Below are 17,243 nucleotides of genomic sequence, written 5' to 3'. Positions count from 1 at the left end.
GTTGTCTGTTGTATTTTCTGATTTATGCAGTGATTAAGAGATATCCAAAACCCCCTGTGTAAAAAAAATAGCTATGTCAGCAAAATGAAACCTAAATTTGAAATCTGGATTTATCCAATGTCCGTCCTGCAGTTTAGATGATGCCTCATTAACACCTCATTGATGCCTTATTTCAGAAAGCTTGTAATATAAAACAATTATCTTAATGTGCTGTGAACTGAGGAAGTTTGGCAATATCTATAAAAATGTTGTGCCTCTTCATGTGGTGTCTTAACGGTCTTGTCGAAAGTCAAAAATTTTACCTTTAGAGGTGTTAAAAAATATACAAATAATTAAAAAATATAAAAAGTCATTGTTATTTCTCCAATAAATAAGAAAAAAAGAAAAGAAAATATGCTTGTGGTCAAAGCAAAGTTGTGTACATATATACGGATTTTAAGTTTAAAAATGTTGAATGTACATAAGTAGGCTAATGATTTTTTTATCAACCTGCCCATAGACTACAGATGAAGATTAGCCACCCTGGCTAAATCTGGCACATTTTACATTGCTTTTATGTATTATTAATGTGTACTATCTCTGATTAATCTGTTTGGGTGAACCGGTTCTTTGGAACGAACATTTCAAAAGAACCGACTCGCAGAATTGAGTCGAACCTCCCATCGCTAGAAGGTAATCCGTCGTGAGCGCGCAAGATGACGTCGCAATGCGCTCCCGTCGTGATGGTGGCGGATCGTGCACGCGCTAAATCGGTAATGGCTGCCCTAGATCGGCGGATTTCCATCGTTGACTTTGTAGGGCAAAGCTGGGCCGCTTGGATCGACAGAGCGAACGTATTCACGCCGGAGGGTGAGTAAAATCATGTGGAGCTCTCGATACTTTCGGTTGTAATCGCGTCGAGCGAGCACAGGAAATGGATTCGTTTGAAGAGGGCAAACCCCGGCACCACGACCCAAACAAAGGCCCCGCCGGGTCCTAGCGCCGCATGGGTTGCACTCCCACACACTGTACTTTTGGAAAATCTCCCAGGTCCTAGCGCTCCGTTTAGCCGATGAATATTCCCTTTACTAACATATACAGTCTTGAAAATGAGCTTATAATGTGCCTGAACTCATTATGTACGTTGTCGTGTTGGTTATAGTTTTAAAGCCAAAAGATGCGGCTCAGTATGTCATCTTAGGCGATCTGACAGCCAGCTCGACGGGAAGTGAAGGTGGAGACGAGTCTCCAGCCAGAGAACTATCAAGATAAATACACATCTGAACTCATTTACACACTCACGGGTTTATACTTGCTCTGTTCGCCGCGAGAACATCTCATTATTATCAGATTTTCATGCGGTGACCGCATTATGAAACGCTGGGCTGATATTTCCCAATGCAATAGCCAGCAATCAAGAGGCATCTTCACATCAAACTCCCCTTGCTTTGACTTTAAAAAAAAAAAAAAATCTGTATATAGCACACTGAGTTGGTCTCTCTCCATCTATCTTACTTATCAACGGATTAATAATAATAATAATAATTGCATTTCTCATGTATGTGGTTGATGTAATACAGGAAATGACCCGTATTAATGAATGCAGTGAGCTGCCTGTGGTCATTAGAAATTAGAACATTAAGCACATGTTGCTTTGGCATTTGATGGTGTGTGTAAAGCGGTTCTCACCTGGGGGACCAGGGCCAACTAGGGGGCATCAACAAACTTTTAAGAGAACAGTCCAGGATCTACAGGAATGACCCTGTCATAACTCATGAATTTAACTTCAACCACCTTCACAATTATACAGCCCACCCTGGAAGTCCAATAGCCCACCTTAAGATGTTAGGCTGATGATAGAGCTGGAGCTGGATGTGACTTAAAATGAGTTACAATTTACAAATAATATTATTTCGTTTTTATTAAGTATATATAATTTAATTTTATAAAATAAAATTGCTAAAAACTGCTGGAAAAGATGTAGGCCAACAACATGTAAAGGGATGTCACATTTGTGGTTAAAATTCATCACTAAAGTTTCTTTTTGGCAACCATTTTTTTCCATCCTACTCACAAATTCGGGTTTCATTTCACACCTACTAGCTCCTAATCTGACTCAGTCAACCTCTATGCACAGTAAATGCATTGCTTACAATGCATTTGTTCTCACCAGTGTTATTTTAGTATAATGCACATAATAGTATTTATTTGAATGTTTAATTAGTTTTCATTTTTATATTTTTCATTTTAATTTTAGTTAAAGTTTTAATAATTATGTAATGTGGTTTTGTAATTTTTTTTGCCAAGGCAACATTTCTTTTATAAGTACTATATATACTTGAGAGGAGCGTCAGTGTGAATGGACTTTGCTTCGTGCTTCATTTAATGTTTTGTTGGGCTGTTTGTTTCACTGCCTATTTTAGGGTCCTGTCTGGAAGAGTGCAGCAAAAATGTGAAGAAACGGATGGAAACCATGACTCTTAAGAAAGAGGGTGAGGAGGCGTTTGTTAGGCTTATGATTGTCAGATTGCAATGAGGATGAATGAAAAGATTTTACATTCAGAGTGAACCCTTGCCACACATAAAAGCATTTTTCATGCCCTCACAGACATGTCGATATATGGCCACTGCCCAGCACATGATGACTTCTTCCTGGTGGTGTGCAGCCACTGTGGGCAGGTGGTGAAGCCACAGGCGTTTGAGAAGCATTGTGAGCATCGTCATGGCCTCTTCAGTGAGCTCTACAACACGCCATCCAACTGCTCTCCTGACCGACCTCAACAGGGGAGACCCCCTTCTCAACATGGAAGTCTCTGTGAGGTTCAAGACAGCAGGCACCAGGGGGCTGGACCCCCACAAGTCCCACCACCTCATTATCCCCACCAGAGACATTCCAAACCACAGCGTGAAGGAATCAGGTAAGGAGGAGTGAAATGCAGTTTAACTTGATCTTACGCGTCCACTGTTTATTCCAGTGTCATTTCATTCAAGTGTTATTTTCCAGTTTTCAGCAGGTGGATAAAGTTTCCCGTGAAACCCCTCCATCACCTCTACATTTGCCCACGCCACCAAAAAAAGCAACCCCATCAGTCGTGAAACCAATCCAGAAAAGTTTGGACTCACACACTCACCCGCATGGACCAAGAACATACAGCAGAACCTACAAGAAAGTCCTTAGTAAGTCTCTGATGCAACTCATAATGGGGAACAAAAAACTTCTTGTCTGTGAGTTTGTTATTATTTCAGACATATTGTACATTAACATGGATGATATTTCAAATATTTGGGATTTAGCTGGCAGTCTAAAATTAATCTTAAAATTTATTTTAAATCCCCTTTTTATTTGACCATTAAGTGTTTTAAGAGTGTGTCATTAGTTTTAGTCTTGTGAATCTGTAAATGGTCCATTTAAATGAATCAATTTAAAGAACTCCATTTAAATTGATTAAGAAAATTTCATTTATTTCTGTGATGGCAAAGCTGACTTTTCAGTAGCCATTACTCCAGTATTCAGTGTCACATGATTCTTCAGAAATCATTCTAATATGCTGATTTGCTGCTCAAGAAACATTTCTTATTATTATCAATGCTAAAAAAAAGTTTTGTTGCTTCATATTTTTGTGAAAACCATGAAAAAATTTTTTTTTAGAATTTCTTGATGAATTAAAAAAAATTGTTTTTGAAATTCATATCTTTTGTAACATTATAAATGTCTTTACTGTAACTTTTGAATTTAATGCATACAGTAATAATGTATTTAAAGAAATCCCTCAAATATTGTAACCAGAATTTTTCTGTATTTTACATTTTGAATATACTTGTCTACAGTATTTGTTTTTTTTTGTTTTTTTGTTTTTTGGTGTTTCAAATGTTTTCCCTTGTTGAAATCAATTTGTTTATTTCAGAGAAAGAATGTGACTTGGACAAGCACTGTGGGGTGATGGATCCTGAGAGAAAGAAACTGTGCACCAGACTGCTGACCTGTAATGTGAGTATATATTTAATATACAGAAACAAGTACACCAGAATAAAAAAATTGAGCGATTTTGGACCGAAGCAAGCATTAATCTCTTGCTGGTGTTTCTGTTATCTCCTCTGCTGCAGATTCATTCCATCCATCAGCGCCGGCAAGTGTTAGGGAGGCGGAAACCTTTCGACCAGCTTGTAATGGAGCTGAAGATGAGCTCAAAGCCTCGAGAGCGCCCCCCTTTGCCCAGAGAGGTTCCTGCTGAAGGCTCTGCCCACCATGTGACCCCTGCGTCTCAGATTGGGCCTCTGCACTACAAATGCCAAATAACTAACTCTTCTATTCTCAGGTCTATAGTTCTGCATTCTGTGATTTAAAGGGATAGTTCACCCAAAAATGAAAATTCTGTCAATAATTACCCTCATGTCGTTCCAAACTTAAGACCTTTGTTCATCTTCAGAACACAAATTAAGATATTTTTTATGAAATCTGAGAGCTTTCTGACCCTGCATTGACGGCAACGGAACTACCACGTGCAAGGCCCAGAAAAGTAGTCAGCAGGACCACACGCATGAACACCTGTCAAAGACTAACATGAAAGAGAAGAAGTTGTTGAATAAAGTCATTATTTTAGTTTTCTTTGCGCACAAAATGTTTTCTCATAGCTTCATAAAATTAAGGTTGAACTACTGATGTCATATGGACTATTTTTACAATGTCCTTACTACCTTTCTGGGCCTTGAATGTTTCAGTTGCGTTGCTGTCTATGCAGAGTCAGAAAGCTCTTAGATTTCCTCAAAAATATCTTAATTTGTGTTCTGAAGATGAACGATTTTTGTGTGAACTTTCCCTTTAAATAATGGAGAGTGAGGCTTTCAAGCTTATGTGATACTTGGACAGGACATTTATCTGAATGTGTGTGTTTACAGGTCCATGAATTCAGCAGAGGGTGTTGTAGAGATGAAGCAGGAGGTGATGCGCTCTGAGGAGCCGCAGGTAGAGTCCAGTGAGGAGAGTGACGGGGAGAACCGTGAGGACTTTGCTCATTTACCAGCAAGCACCTTGCACCCTAAACCCCTGGGTGTAAGTTTTTTTTTCTTCATATCAAAATTTAAGCACTTTTTAAACTAAAAAAAATTAAATTAACCCATGTTTGTCTCCTCTCTCTGTTCTTCCCAGCTTTGCACCTTTGGGGCACGTGTTCTTGGCCGCAGTGTGTTAGCGTTTGACCGAAGGTTGCTCCACCTGCGGTCAGCTTTCTGTGTTATGATGGAGCAGCACCTCAGCACTTATCTATGGAAGTAAGATGTTTTACATCAAGCTGAAGATCTTGTGACATTCACAAGGCTTATATTTTCTGTGTTCTCAACATTTAGTTAATTGCAGGAAATGCAGTGAGGTCTAGAAGTCTGAGAGCACTATTCAAAATATTTCTACTTTTGTATTTTCCTTATCTAATGCAATGTCATTTTTTATTATAAATATGATCATCATAACAAATGTATTGAAAAAAAGTAAAGGAATACTTAATATTTTGAATTTGCTTTTGAATTAGAATTGTTTTATATTGAGTATTTTAGTTACATTTTTAGTAATGAGCTTATTATATTTCTATTTAGATTTTTTTTTGTTTTATTTTATTAAATTTTATTACTTCAACTTCAACTTATTTCACTTAGTGTCCAAGGCAACATTTCTAATTTCTGATTAATTCTTTAATGCTTTAATTCATCTCTTTACATTTTAGTTATTTTTCATTACAAATGTATTGTCAGTATAATAAATTGTTTAATAAATAAAATAAATAAATACATATTTGATTTAAAATAAACATGTATTTAATTAATCTACTATTATTAAATGCTAATAATAATAATTATGTTTTTTAATTAGTTTATATTAATTTCTTTGCTTTAATTTCAAAATGGGTTGTTTTTAAATGTATTTGTGCAAGAATGGATTTTTTTGTTCTTTTGCCTGTGAATTTTGTTTGTTATAAGTATATCCTATGTCTGCAGGAAAATCCCTCAGGTGTCAGAACTATGCTCTCATCAACCCCTAAACACGCACAGCTCAGTACCCATCCGCAGCGCCTCCACTCTCAGGACAAGCACCTCAGGACAATCAGAGCCCACTAACCTAACAGCTGCCTCCAAACTACCAATGAAAGCCCAGACGACCTCAGGCCCCGCCCGGCCCCGTAACCCTGCGGGTCGGACCAGCAAACAGGCTTTGCAAGCGGGTTTCAGGGAGCTTCAGGAGAGTCCCACAGCCAACAAGCACCGGAAATCACCCAAGGACAAGGACTCGCCTGGACAGTCCAAAATCCTATTTCTCCCCCACCACAAAGACCGCCAGTCCTCCTTGAACAGAACTACGATTTCTTCACCACATGGACCATTTAATGGCGCACACTCACTTGGCAGCAGAACACACCCACCTGAAAAGAAGGGGCTGATTAAGCAAAGCCCCGCCCACATCCCCCCCACTCCCTCCCCAGAGTCTGATAAGGGAGGGGCCTCAGGGCTCAATCAAAGGGCTGTTGGGTACGAGCATAAAGGGCCTGGCAGGAAACGTAAGACCTGCGACGCCTCTCCCCCCAAAAACAATTCATGTGCCCCTAAACCCAATATCCTCTCCTCTTTCTCCCAAACTCACTCCAGCCTGGTGTCCTGGGGTGGGGATGGCAGACCAGCATCAACCTCCCACAGTCTGCCAAAGAAACTAGGTGCACAGAAGGTATGTTTAACACATTTATCAGTAGTTTAAAGGAGACATATTATACCTCTTTTTACAATATGTAATATAAGTCTCTGGTGTCCCCAGAATGTGTCTGTGGAGTTTCAGCTCAAAATACTCCACAGATCATTTATTATATCATTTTGAAAATGCCTATTTTGAGTGGAAGCAGAAACACGCTGTTTTTTTGGGCCTGTGTCTTTAAATGCAAATGAGCTGCTGCTCCCCGCCCCCTTTTCCAGATTAGAGCTGCGCCATTACAGCTGTACCTGCTAAAAAACATCAGTTTTGGTTCTGATTATCATGTTTATCGCGCTGAAATCATGCGTTTTAAACCATTTGAGTTTAAACTTCAGATATAAGTTTTTTTGAGCGCACGCATCCAAAGCACATGGACAAAAAGCGGCTGTCACAGCATGTGAGTACTAAACTAAGTTCTCATTCACACACAAGTTTACGTTAAAAACACACGAGTTTCCTTGGTTGGTAGATGCACCGGGGACCTGATTATAGCACTTAAATCCTGGAAAAGTCAGATTTTCATGATATGTCACCTTTAACTAAAGGTGCATTCAGTATTTTTTTTATTCATTTTAATTTTTTCTTCAGTGGTTTAAAGCTCAGAAGAATCTCATTAAATGAAATCTAATATTAAAAAAAGCATCTCTCATTATATAATTGGGTTCCTTTGTCTTAAAAGATGCCGCTAAACATGATTCATTGAAAAAATATGGTAGTTCATTTAAAATTTTATTATTTTAAATACTATACTATTTATTAATATTTTGAATTAGGTTTTATTTTTTTAAATTTCTGTTTTCATTTTAAATTTAGCTTAAGCTTTAGTCATTTTTGTTATGTGCTTATTAGAGTTTGTTAAATATTGTATTTTATATTATATTCATATTTTATTTTCAGTTCTAGTAATTTTAATACTTAAACATAATTATTTCAGTCAGTTGCCAAGGCAAGTTTTTTTACATTTAAATTTTTAATCTAATCTAATATCTTTATTTTATTTTAGGTTTTTATTTCAATTTCCAAAAACAGTTTTAAAGGGATAGTTCACCCAAAAATGAAAATTGTCATCATGTATGATCTGTATGATCTTTATGAGTTTCATCTGTATCATCTGTATGAGTTTTTATTCTTGTGTCGAATATAAAAGAAGATATTTTGAAGAATGCTGGTAATCAGACAGTTGATGGTCCCCATTGACTTCCATAGTATTTCTGTTTGGTACAACTGTTTGGTTTTTCAAAATATCTTCTTTTGTGTTCAATGTAAGAAAGAAATATACAGGTTTGGAACGACATGAGGGTGCGTAAATGATGACAAAATGTTCATTTTGGGGTGGACTATTACTCTATACTATGTTGTTGATTCTAAATGTATTGAAAACATTTTAAACCATACTTTAAACAGCATTTTATAATCTTTTATGTAAAATATTTGTTACATTTCTATATTATCATAATGTTTGTGCATGCAGTGAAAAACTGATCTATATATCTATAGCCAGTTACAGTATCTAAAACTATGCATTTTCCTTTACAAAATCCAATTATTTTTCTTCTTTTTTTAGTACTTCTAAATATTTGTTGATTTTTCAATTACCCAAATTAAAAAGCTTTTATAGGCTATTAGGCTAATGATATGATTCATCTAATGTGAGTGCACATCATTTAAAAGTACTATTGATTTCTTTAGGCATAAAACACTTCAATACTGAAAATACTTAGTGCACCTTTTAATGTTTGTTTGAAGTGATGTGTTAAATAATAACCTAATACGACCAATGTGTAGGGGTCTGGAAGCTCAAGCAGCTCTTGGTAGACATATAATCCTCTTGTTAGGGAAAGGAAATACATTAAAGTTATTGAAGAAAACTGGCAAAGCTTTTTAAACACTTCAAAGATAAATATACACAGTGTTAGATAAAACAACAAGTATGATTGATAGTCAGTTAAGATGAATCATCAAGGTTTAATTCAGTACAGTGGTTGAGTCTCAGCTCTGAATTTAGATCCTTTTCCTGACCATCTGCTCTTCTTTTCTCCCAACAGCCAAAGCTTCTTCACTGAGGGAGTCTGCCTTAAACTCCTCCAGAAGCACAGGCTTACTGCCATGTATTTTCCACAGACTTTATGCGCAGGATGGTTGAAGTTCACTGTAGGAGGACGTATCTATATGTATGTATGTATGTGTGTGTGTGTCTGTGTTTTGTATACTGGATTTCTATGTGAATGAATGTGTTTGTGAATGACCTGCAAATGAATATAGAAATACCTCAAGACCTTCCTTATGCTGCTAAACGGACTGTCAGATAATGGACTCTGAAATAAATATGCCAACACATTTCTGTTGTTTTGCTCTTTATGAATTGAGCTGCATCATCTTACCACTAGATGACACTAAACAGCTAGATACCTCCATCTTACACAGACAGGCCAAAGGGTCATTTTTTGTTTGTTGCGCTGGATGAACAGTGGTCATGCACTTCAGCGTAGATGCTGCAAAGCTTAGTTTACAGATGTCATTGAGGCTGTCATAGAGGTTGCTTCAGGAAAATAGCGTCAGCTAAATGTAAACTAACATGTCTGTATGATTGGACAAGAAGCATAAAAAAAGTCCATTTTTTTATTTGCTTTTATATTATTGATAAATAATACTTCTCATAGACAAACTTCCATGTGGGAGGACTGCGAGATGGTCCTCACTGCAGAACACAAGATCCAGGGGGTGTGGTTGGATCAGATCCAACTCCTCCCACCTTACATATACCTAAACCTACCCGTCTCCACCCCCTGATCCCTAAACCTACCCATCTCCACCCCTAAACCTACCAATCCCCACCCCCTAGATGTGGATCCAACCATGCCCCCTGGATCTTGTGTTCTGCAGTAAGGGGCTACTGAGGACTGCTGGTCCAGAATCATTTTCTGGATTATCCTCAAGCAGACCGTTTCACTCAAGGATAGGGAACTACACCACCCGGCACTCATCAGTCTCAATTTTGACATTCAGACTAAATAAGCTTTTACAGTAAGGCCTCTAGCTCTAATACTGGACCTGACAACATTTCTATTCTCGCTTTCAGAGGCTAGTAATGATGGCTGAGACTTTAGATCTCAAACCAATTAGGGTTCACACAGTTGTTGTTTTTTAGCAGTATGTATGTATATCAGGATGCTTGCTTACTAAGAATTGGTACAGATATGTCTACATTTCTGAGATTCTGGTAGATTTGTGTTAGTCTACTTTTTATGTACTCAAATCTAGACTTAATAGACTGGACCAGGGATCCTCAAATCTGGCCCACGAGATCCACTTTCCTGCAGAGTTTAGCTCTAACCCTTATCAAACACACCTGAGCATGCTAATCAATGTCTTCAGGATCATCAGAAAATCACAGGTAGGCGAGTTTGATCAGGGTTGGAGCTAAACTCTGCAGCGCATTGGCCCTCCAGGACAAGATTTGAGAAACCCTGGACTAGACTAACTATCAAATGCTGTTGATATTGATGCTTGTTTTGAATTCTGTTAATCTAGAGTTTTAAGAGTCTAAATGTTAGTAAAGAGCAGAAGGGACTTGATCTAGTCTCTAGTACCACGTATCTCTAGCACCAAGTTTTTAAGGCCGTTCATATCAAAAAGGATAACTGTAACAATAAATGTATTCCATGTCCAACAAAACCACATCAACAAAACGTTATGTTTATTGTACTGTAGGTATGCGCTGCAGTTATGTAATTTGCCACTTTAAATGCTCAAGTTTCTTAAAGTTGTGTGGATTCTGATTTTTTTTTTTTAAATGATTGTTCGTCAGCTGGAAAAAAATTGTGAAAGGGATTCCAACCATATAGTTGCCCTTATAGTTAAAGTTGTGGTTTGGACTCCACTATTCGTAAAGAAATAGAATGATTATTACAGCTTCTTAGTTACTATTATAGTTATCGTCCTTGGTGTGAACGGGCCTATAAATCGATACTAAAGCTAATATAGGACAGTTTTGAGAGTTAACATTTGCACAAGTGCTTCTAAAATTAGCTATTTTGACATTCTGACAGGCTGTAAGTCATCATGTAATCAAAATTCACCCTATTTACTTATTTACTAGATTTATTATGAACAATTCTTCAGTTATTTCAAGGAAAAACAGTTTGTCTTTAGAATATTTATCAGAATGACTTGCATTTTTCCTGAAATAACTTTTTTTGTTTGTTTGTTTTTGGATGTTAACCAATAGCCAGAGCTATTCAGGCATTTTATTCATCAAACCTGCATTCGGTCTGGCTCCATTCTGGTTTATAACGCCACTTTTCACAATTCAATCAATTTTCTGCCCCACTTTTTTTCTTGTTGAATATAACGTTTCACTTAGAAATACATCTTATTACAAAAGGAAAGCGGGCTGCGAACAGCAATCCACGTTTACATTTCTAATTAATGCAACAGAGTTTTGGTACTTTGATGCAGTCTGTGATTATTCTTGAGATTTAATTTACTGACATTAAAAAAAATCTCAATTTCTGTGTCTAAATAACAACATATAATTCAAAATACATGACAGAGAAAGACCTTTACAGTCAGTGTCATTAAAATAGGTTTACCAATATCCTATAGTCACAAGTGGAATCTAGACAACTGTATAGGAACAACAATACACAGAAGAACAAGGAATTAATTGAGTCTCTTTGGAACCTCAAGGGGAAAAAAGCTACCTAAAATGACACGATCTCATAAACACTGTAAAAACAAACACTGTTTGCACATACAAAAGCACAGATGTACTGTCAAATGCTGAGTAATGAACAGTGGAACTCTGCTCATAGTGAAATAGCCAAGGACACAGTTCAGAAGAACACACACGACAGGGGCGAAAAGCTGCTGGATGTGGTTTTAGGGGGAGCACTTGGCTTTTCTGTCTCTTTGCGAACAGACCGCAGAGATCTCAGGCCTCCTCCCACAACGCTCGTGATGGTAAGGCCTTTCCCTCCCCTCCACACTAATTTTGGATTGCAGCTGGAGAGACCGTAACTGCCCATGACTGCAGTCTGCCATAGCTGCTATTATCTGTCATTCCCTCTCCCTGAGATAATACTGTTTGTCCCATGACTGCAGTCTGCCATAGCTGCTATTATCTGTCATTCCCTCTCCCTGAGATAATACTGTTTGTGAGTTCATCCACCTATCAAACATTTAATAGCTTCACCCACTCCCTCGCTCGCTCGCAAAACAGGATGTAATTACGATGTTACTAGGGAAAGAGGTCGGAGGAAACTAAGATTGCTCCCGCTGATCCCAACCAGACCCTGTTATAAATATGTGGTTATGGTTAACACGTGAGATGCGTCCGATTTCTTTCCAGGAACACAAGAATGGAAGTGGCATTCCCAGAATTAAGGGTTCTAGAGACTGTGTGCGCTGCGCTGGACGTTCTAAATCCACGTCTGGTTCTCTAACATCATTGATTGGCGTTCTAGAACAGTCCTATCATGCCCTTCGAGTCCACCAGGACAATAACGTTGTAATCAAAATGCGTAATGTTGATATCTGGTTGGAATGCATCTAGTCATCTACCTTGAGCACAGGCCAACAAGCTTTACGCATTACATTATGATTCATAGCAGTCTCTTTAGATTCCTATGGCATTGTATATGCAAATATGATATTGGTCTTTGAGAGATCACTGCTGTATGCCTGTAGTAATAATTTAGAATCTCAGAACATGAGGGGGATTCGGCTAATCACTGCGTTTTGACCTGCGTTCAAACTTCAAACTTGATTTTCTAAATCATTCAGAAAATGATGATGGTTTGAGCTAAAAAAAATAATAATTAAAAATTCCCTCAGCCTTTGGCTTTTTATTACATCGGCGCTTCAAGTGACATCCATTCTGACAATGGATGAGTCCGCACCGACTCCAACCACCACAAGTGCAAATGAACGCAGAGTGAGAAGAGGTCTGAGTGTCCGAAACTGTTTTGGCTGTTGAATCCAGGCTCAAATCATCATTGCTTTAGAGATGAGAATGCAAGCAGATGGGACACGTCATTCTATTAAAAGATTGCATTAGCATTTCGGTTATATGTCACTCCTTGGTTGTCATGACAGATGAGCTCAAGCGGCTGAAAATGCACACGTTCTGCATTTTTTTATGTGAGGTTTAATGTGTTCAAAAATGGCTGTATTTAAATATAGTTTCATATAGATGGAAGTTTTATACTGGTATCCAACATTTAAACTTCTATAATTGCTAATGAAATTGGACCGAAAGAGTCTAGATTCAAACAGCCAATCGAGTTTAACCAGGATATGTTTTTTTTTTCTTTTCCCATTGCCATATATAGGTGGAGGATGTTTCATATACAGTAAGTGTTTCAAAACAACTTCTAATGTTCCACAGAAACGAATACTTTTTCATCATTTTCTTGTGACTGTCCTCTCAAATGCTATAGTTGCTTTCTCTTGCAATGACCAACTGCATATAGCTTTACATAAAGTGGTAAGGTTGGTCAGTTAGCGTAAATTGTGGTAAATATTATTAGCAACAAGGGCTTCATTCTATGCTGTATTCTTCTTAACATTAGCAGTCTGCAAAGCTCATGCTTATGATGTGATTATATAGAGGATGTATTAATGTTCTAACGTCTCTCAACCTATAGCTTTCTAGCTTGATCATTGAGAAATCGCAAATTGCATTTGTTGTTTACCCAGACTACCTCTAGTCACACTTAGTGGGCTTAAACTCACAGGAACATCTAAACACTCCAAGTTTAGATTCCACTAATATGGCAAGACCTTTTCACAGTATATACTTAAGTGCTACAGATTAAAATGCTGGAAAGGTTTTGCAGAAACAGCCAAACACTGAGGATGGCAAACTGTGTACTCTAGTCTCTTAGTCCGAAAGCCACAACAAAGAACTGTCTCTAGCCAAAAAGACACATCCTCCCTCAGACTACAATGGGAGTATCAGAAAAGACCGAACTAATAGAGTCTGCCACCGATTTCTTCCGCTTTCCTTTTCCCTGCATGGCCTCCTCATCCACTTCTTCATCTCCGTTAGGATTCACCTTTCCATTCTGTCCCTGCAGGTCCTTGGGGTCTATGAAGGCCACGTGCCTGTTGAGCTCTGCTTTGGTTGCCATATCCTCGTGCGTCGGGGTGGCGCTGAGCATGGAGGAGTGGATGCTGTCTTCATGCTGGTTCTTTTTGCCCTGGTCTGGACAGCAGAAGCAGCGGCAGGGTGTCAGGTACAGATAGATAAGAACCAGGACCACGCTGGCCAAGCAGCCCACCAGAGTGGTGTACGCAGTGTTGAGGGTCTCGCCGTTGCCGTTGAGGGTGAAGTTGTGGACTTTGACCACCACATAGAGCGTTTCGTTGAGGTATTCACTCACGGCGAAGCAAGTGTACACACCTGAGTCCTCAGGTCGTATCGATTTTATCTCAAGGTTGCCATTTTTCACAAACTTGTCGTTATTTGTATCGCTCTGGTTACTGTCAGGAGGCACCAATATGTTTCCAGGCAGCATCCAGGTCTTGGACATTTTCCGCTGTTTGGTATCACAGCTGAGGGTGAGCGTCTGCTCCAAATAAGCCTCTTGGTCAGTTTCTTTAAACGTGCTGCAGTTCATATGAGTGTTGAGACCGTACAAACGCAGCACCCGTTTATCTGGGCCGGGATGCACACAGGTGTGTTCGTCCTTGAAGTCCACAGCTGAATTGAGCCGTCGGATATACCAATGAGCCATCAAACTGTACAGCTCGCAGTCGCAGATGAGGGTGTTGTTGTGGAAGTACAGCCCATTCTTGATCCAGGCCGGCAGCGCCTGGAGGTCTTGAATGGGGAGAACCTTGATCCGATTGGAAGACAAGTCCAACAGGCTCAGCTTGTCCAGTCGGCTCTTGTCCTTGACGAGCTCCAGGGGGAAGCGGGACACCTGGTTCTGGCTCAGGTAGAGCTTCTGCAGGCCACTGAGGCCCGAGAAGGCTGTGCGGTCGATCTGCGAGATCTGGTTGTTGTAGAGCAGCAGAACCTCCAGATGTATCAGTGGCTCGAAAATTAACTCGTCTAGCTGTCGCAGTTTATTCGATGACAGATCCAAGTAGCGCAATTGCTTTACGAAAATGAACGCCTCAGAAGAGATGAACAACAAACCATTGTGGCTGAGCAAGAGGTTGTGGAGGTTGGGAAGTTTGTGCTTGGTCCATTGTGCGCGTAGTCCGGTTATCTCGTTAAAACTAATGTCAAGCACAGCTGTGTAGTTGGGCAGCTCGGACGGAACCATCGTCAAGTTCATCTTGGAGCAGCTGACGATGTTGCTGGCGCATATGCACATTTTGTGACAATTCAGCATTGATCCTCTGGACCTGGGGATCAGTGCGAGAATAAAGGACAAGCAGACAGCCCACCTAATGCACCACTTTATGGAAGGGGGCATCTCTGACACGCAGTTAAATTGTGGATGTAGCATAAGTCATAGAATCCTCTTCAGTAATGTGGCTGCGTAAATCCTTTCCACACTGTTTGGAGGAACAGCTTGTGGGACTGATGATGCAAATTTAGAGCTACAAGACAAAAAGAAACAAAAGCGATTTATGTTTTATGTACTGTTTCAAGAAACAAATTGTTTCAAATTGGTAACCTGTTTAGACCCCACTGTCCATTTCTTTCTTTTTCTGTCATTTAGTAATCAAATCACAGAATTTTTAGATTGTTACAAAGTAAATGCTTAATTCATTGCTGCTTTTTGACAAAATATTGTTGTTTTGAAACTGTGGCCTGTGACAGGGCAGAAAATAATAACATAATTCTATTATATTTATAATTTAGTTATATTTGAGTCAGATTATCTGCAGACCATAAAAGTTATTATATGGATATTTCGTTTTCATAGCCATTTGCCTGTAAAAATAATAGACGTCTATTGCACTACATTGCTTATGTATTGATATTCAACTTTTATGTCTGTCTGAAAATATGCCAAAGTTGTAGGTGGTGTGGCACTGTGAAGAAAAAACTCCTGAGCTGGTCGCCGAAAAAGTGCAGGTTTGAGAGGACGATCCAAATGACCGTCCCTGTAAATGTACATACTTAGCTATATAAATTATATTTATTAGTTCATCTTACTCTGATAAAATAGAATATAACCTGAGCCCTTCAAAACTATCTATTGTTCATTAAAAACATCACTCTTTTTTGACTCAATGGCCAAGTTTATGGTTGGTTAAAAACTGTTTTAGGACATGTTAGCTGGTAAAGGCTGGCAGAGCGTTTTGGACCAGAAAACAAACCAGCTACCATCTATTCATAAGGTCATCAAACTAGTCTGTTACATGGTAGCTGGTCAACGAGCTATAGCTTGCGCCAACTCATCAACTACACTGGATTTTCTAACAAGGTTTTGTAAGTAGTAGTAGGTAAGTAGAAATAAAGCACGGTCACGTTTTGTGTCCTTTGGAACATAATTCGTGTCTGAACGAGTTAAGGTAACGTGAATGAATGTGAAAACAGTATTGTCAGGTCAAGCGCGCGCTCAACGCGCACAACATTATGCATGCGCATAGGTTTACAAACAAGCTCTGACCTTTTCATTCTGAAAAGAGTAGCCTACGTGGCCCACATGACGGTATCTAAATGTACAACAACAATATGTGTTTTATTTATTAGTTTATTTATTTATTTATGTGTTTTTATGTGTTTGCATGTCAAAGGGGAAAAAAAGGCTAATTTGATAAACGCTCAAAAAAAGTGGCAAAACTCACTGTATCTCTGTGTTATGGCCTTTACGGACTCAACATGGTGTAGCATTGCACCATTTACCGTATGCATGCAGTAACCCGTGATTTTAATTGGATAAAAATGGCACAGTCCCAAAAAACGCATAAATATATTACCTGCATATTGTTGTGCTTAAAAATTGTGAGCTAATTATAAAGTAAAACATTGTCTCTTTTTATCCGTTTCACATCACATCAGTGTGACACGTCTTTCCCATTTAAAGAAAAGACAAAACGGAAACGACGAGGAAGAGGTGTAGACGCGTAGTCTTCAGAGAGACTGAAAATAAAACGTTTCAGCACGAGCGCAGAGCGACAAATGATGGCAGAGGCACCGATAGAGCTTAACACAGGCAAGAATATAACATTACGTAAAGAAATAGATTCAACGCCATATCTCAGTACTAACCTTGAGATGTATCACCGCAGAGACGCATTAATCCCTTTAGAAAGTCCATTTCCTAAGGAGCGCTAGAGCTTTTCTATGATGCAGTGTGACTGAACGGGTGTAAATAAGCGCACACACCTCTGATCAGCAGCAGCAGCATCTCTTCATGGGCGCATGAGCAGACCTGCACACACACACACACACACACATACACACATACACAAAATCAACGGCTCCTACTGGAGCACTTGAGTCTGTCTCCGCATAGGCGAATCATCCGAGAAGAGGTCCGTATTTCGGCCGTTATTTACAACTGAGCACCTAATTATACATTTATGAAAGTAGCTTATTATTTCTGGTCAATGTTTTTCAGTTCAGTAA

General features: G+C 38.9%; 2 protein-coding genes across 3 annotated transcripts; one reads left to right on the top strand and one right to left on the bottom strand.

Annotated features, from left to right (window-relative positions):
- Positions 1–667: 667 nt before the first annotated feature.
- LOC107731254 (ataxin-7-like protein 2) lies at positions 668–9,112 on the top strand. Of its 2 annotated transcripts, none has more exons than XM_016542289.1 (10): positions 668–849; positions 2,403–2,471; positions 2,588–2,897; positions 2,984–3,156; positions 3,885–3,967; positions 4,084–4,295; positions 4,876–5,029; positions 5,126–5,247; positions 5,965–6,685; positions 8,752–9,112. In XM_016542289.1, exons 1-10 carry the CDS (start codon positions 696–698, stop codon positions 8,767–8,769), a joined length of 2,016 nt encoding a protein of 671 aa, XP_016397775.1. In that variant the 5' UTR covers positions 668–695; the 3' UTR covers positions 8,770–9,112. The 2 variants fall into 2 exon arrangements, with proteins under 2 accessions (XP_016397775.1, XP_016397776.1); XM_016542290.1 differs by having other exon boundaries at positions 669–849; positions 4,084–4,205; positions 4,966–5,029; positions 8,752–9,109.
- A 2,686-nt stretch (positions 9,113–11,798) lies between these two features.
- On the bottom strand, positions 11,799–16,982 carry LOC107731278 (amphoterin-induced protein 1-like). Its single transcript, XM_016542328.1, has 2 exons — positions 16,884–16,982; positions 11,799–15,262 (listed from the first exon to the last, which is right to left on the bottom strand). Exon 2 carries the CDS (start codon positions 15,166–15,168, stop codon positions 13,645–13,647), a length of 1,524 nt encoding a protein of 507 aa, XP_016397814.1. The 5' UTR covers positions 15,169–15,262; positions 16,884–16,982; the 3' UTR covers positions 11,799–13,644.
- Positions 16,983–17,243: the final 261 nt, after the last annotated feature.

Source organism: Sinocyclocheilus rhinocerous, unplaced genomic scaffold, assembly GCF_001515625.1.
Source record: "Sinocyclocheilus rhinocerous isolate Xijiao unplaced genomic scaffold, SAMN03320098_v1.1 scaffold1600, whole genome shotgun sequence".
NCBI lineage: Eukaryota > Metazoa > Chordata > Actinopteri > Cypriniformes > Cyprinidae > Sinocyclocheilus > Sinocyclocheilus rhinocerous.
Note: the sequence above shows the minus strand (reverse complement) of the source record. Positions and strands in the feature narration are given on the sequence as shown.

Coding starts and splice junctions, on each gene's coding strand:
- LOC107731278 (XM_016542328.1), bottom strand. CDS start 15,168: ATGCTACATCCACAATTTAACTGCGTGTCAGAGATGCCCCCTTCCATA.
- LOC107731254 (XM_016542289.1), top strand. CDS start 696: ATGACGTCGCAATGCGCTCCCGTCGTGATGGTGGCGGATCGTGCACGC. Junction 3,968..4,083: donor CCAGACTGCTGACCTGTAAT/GTGAGTATATAT, acceptor CCTCTGCTGCAG/ATTCATTCCATCCATCAGCG. Junction 5,030..5,125: donor TGCACCCTAAACCCCTGGGT/GTAAGTTTTTTT, acceptor TGTTCTTCCCAG/CTTTGCACCTTTGGGGCACG.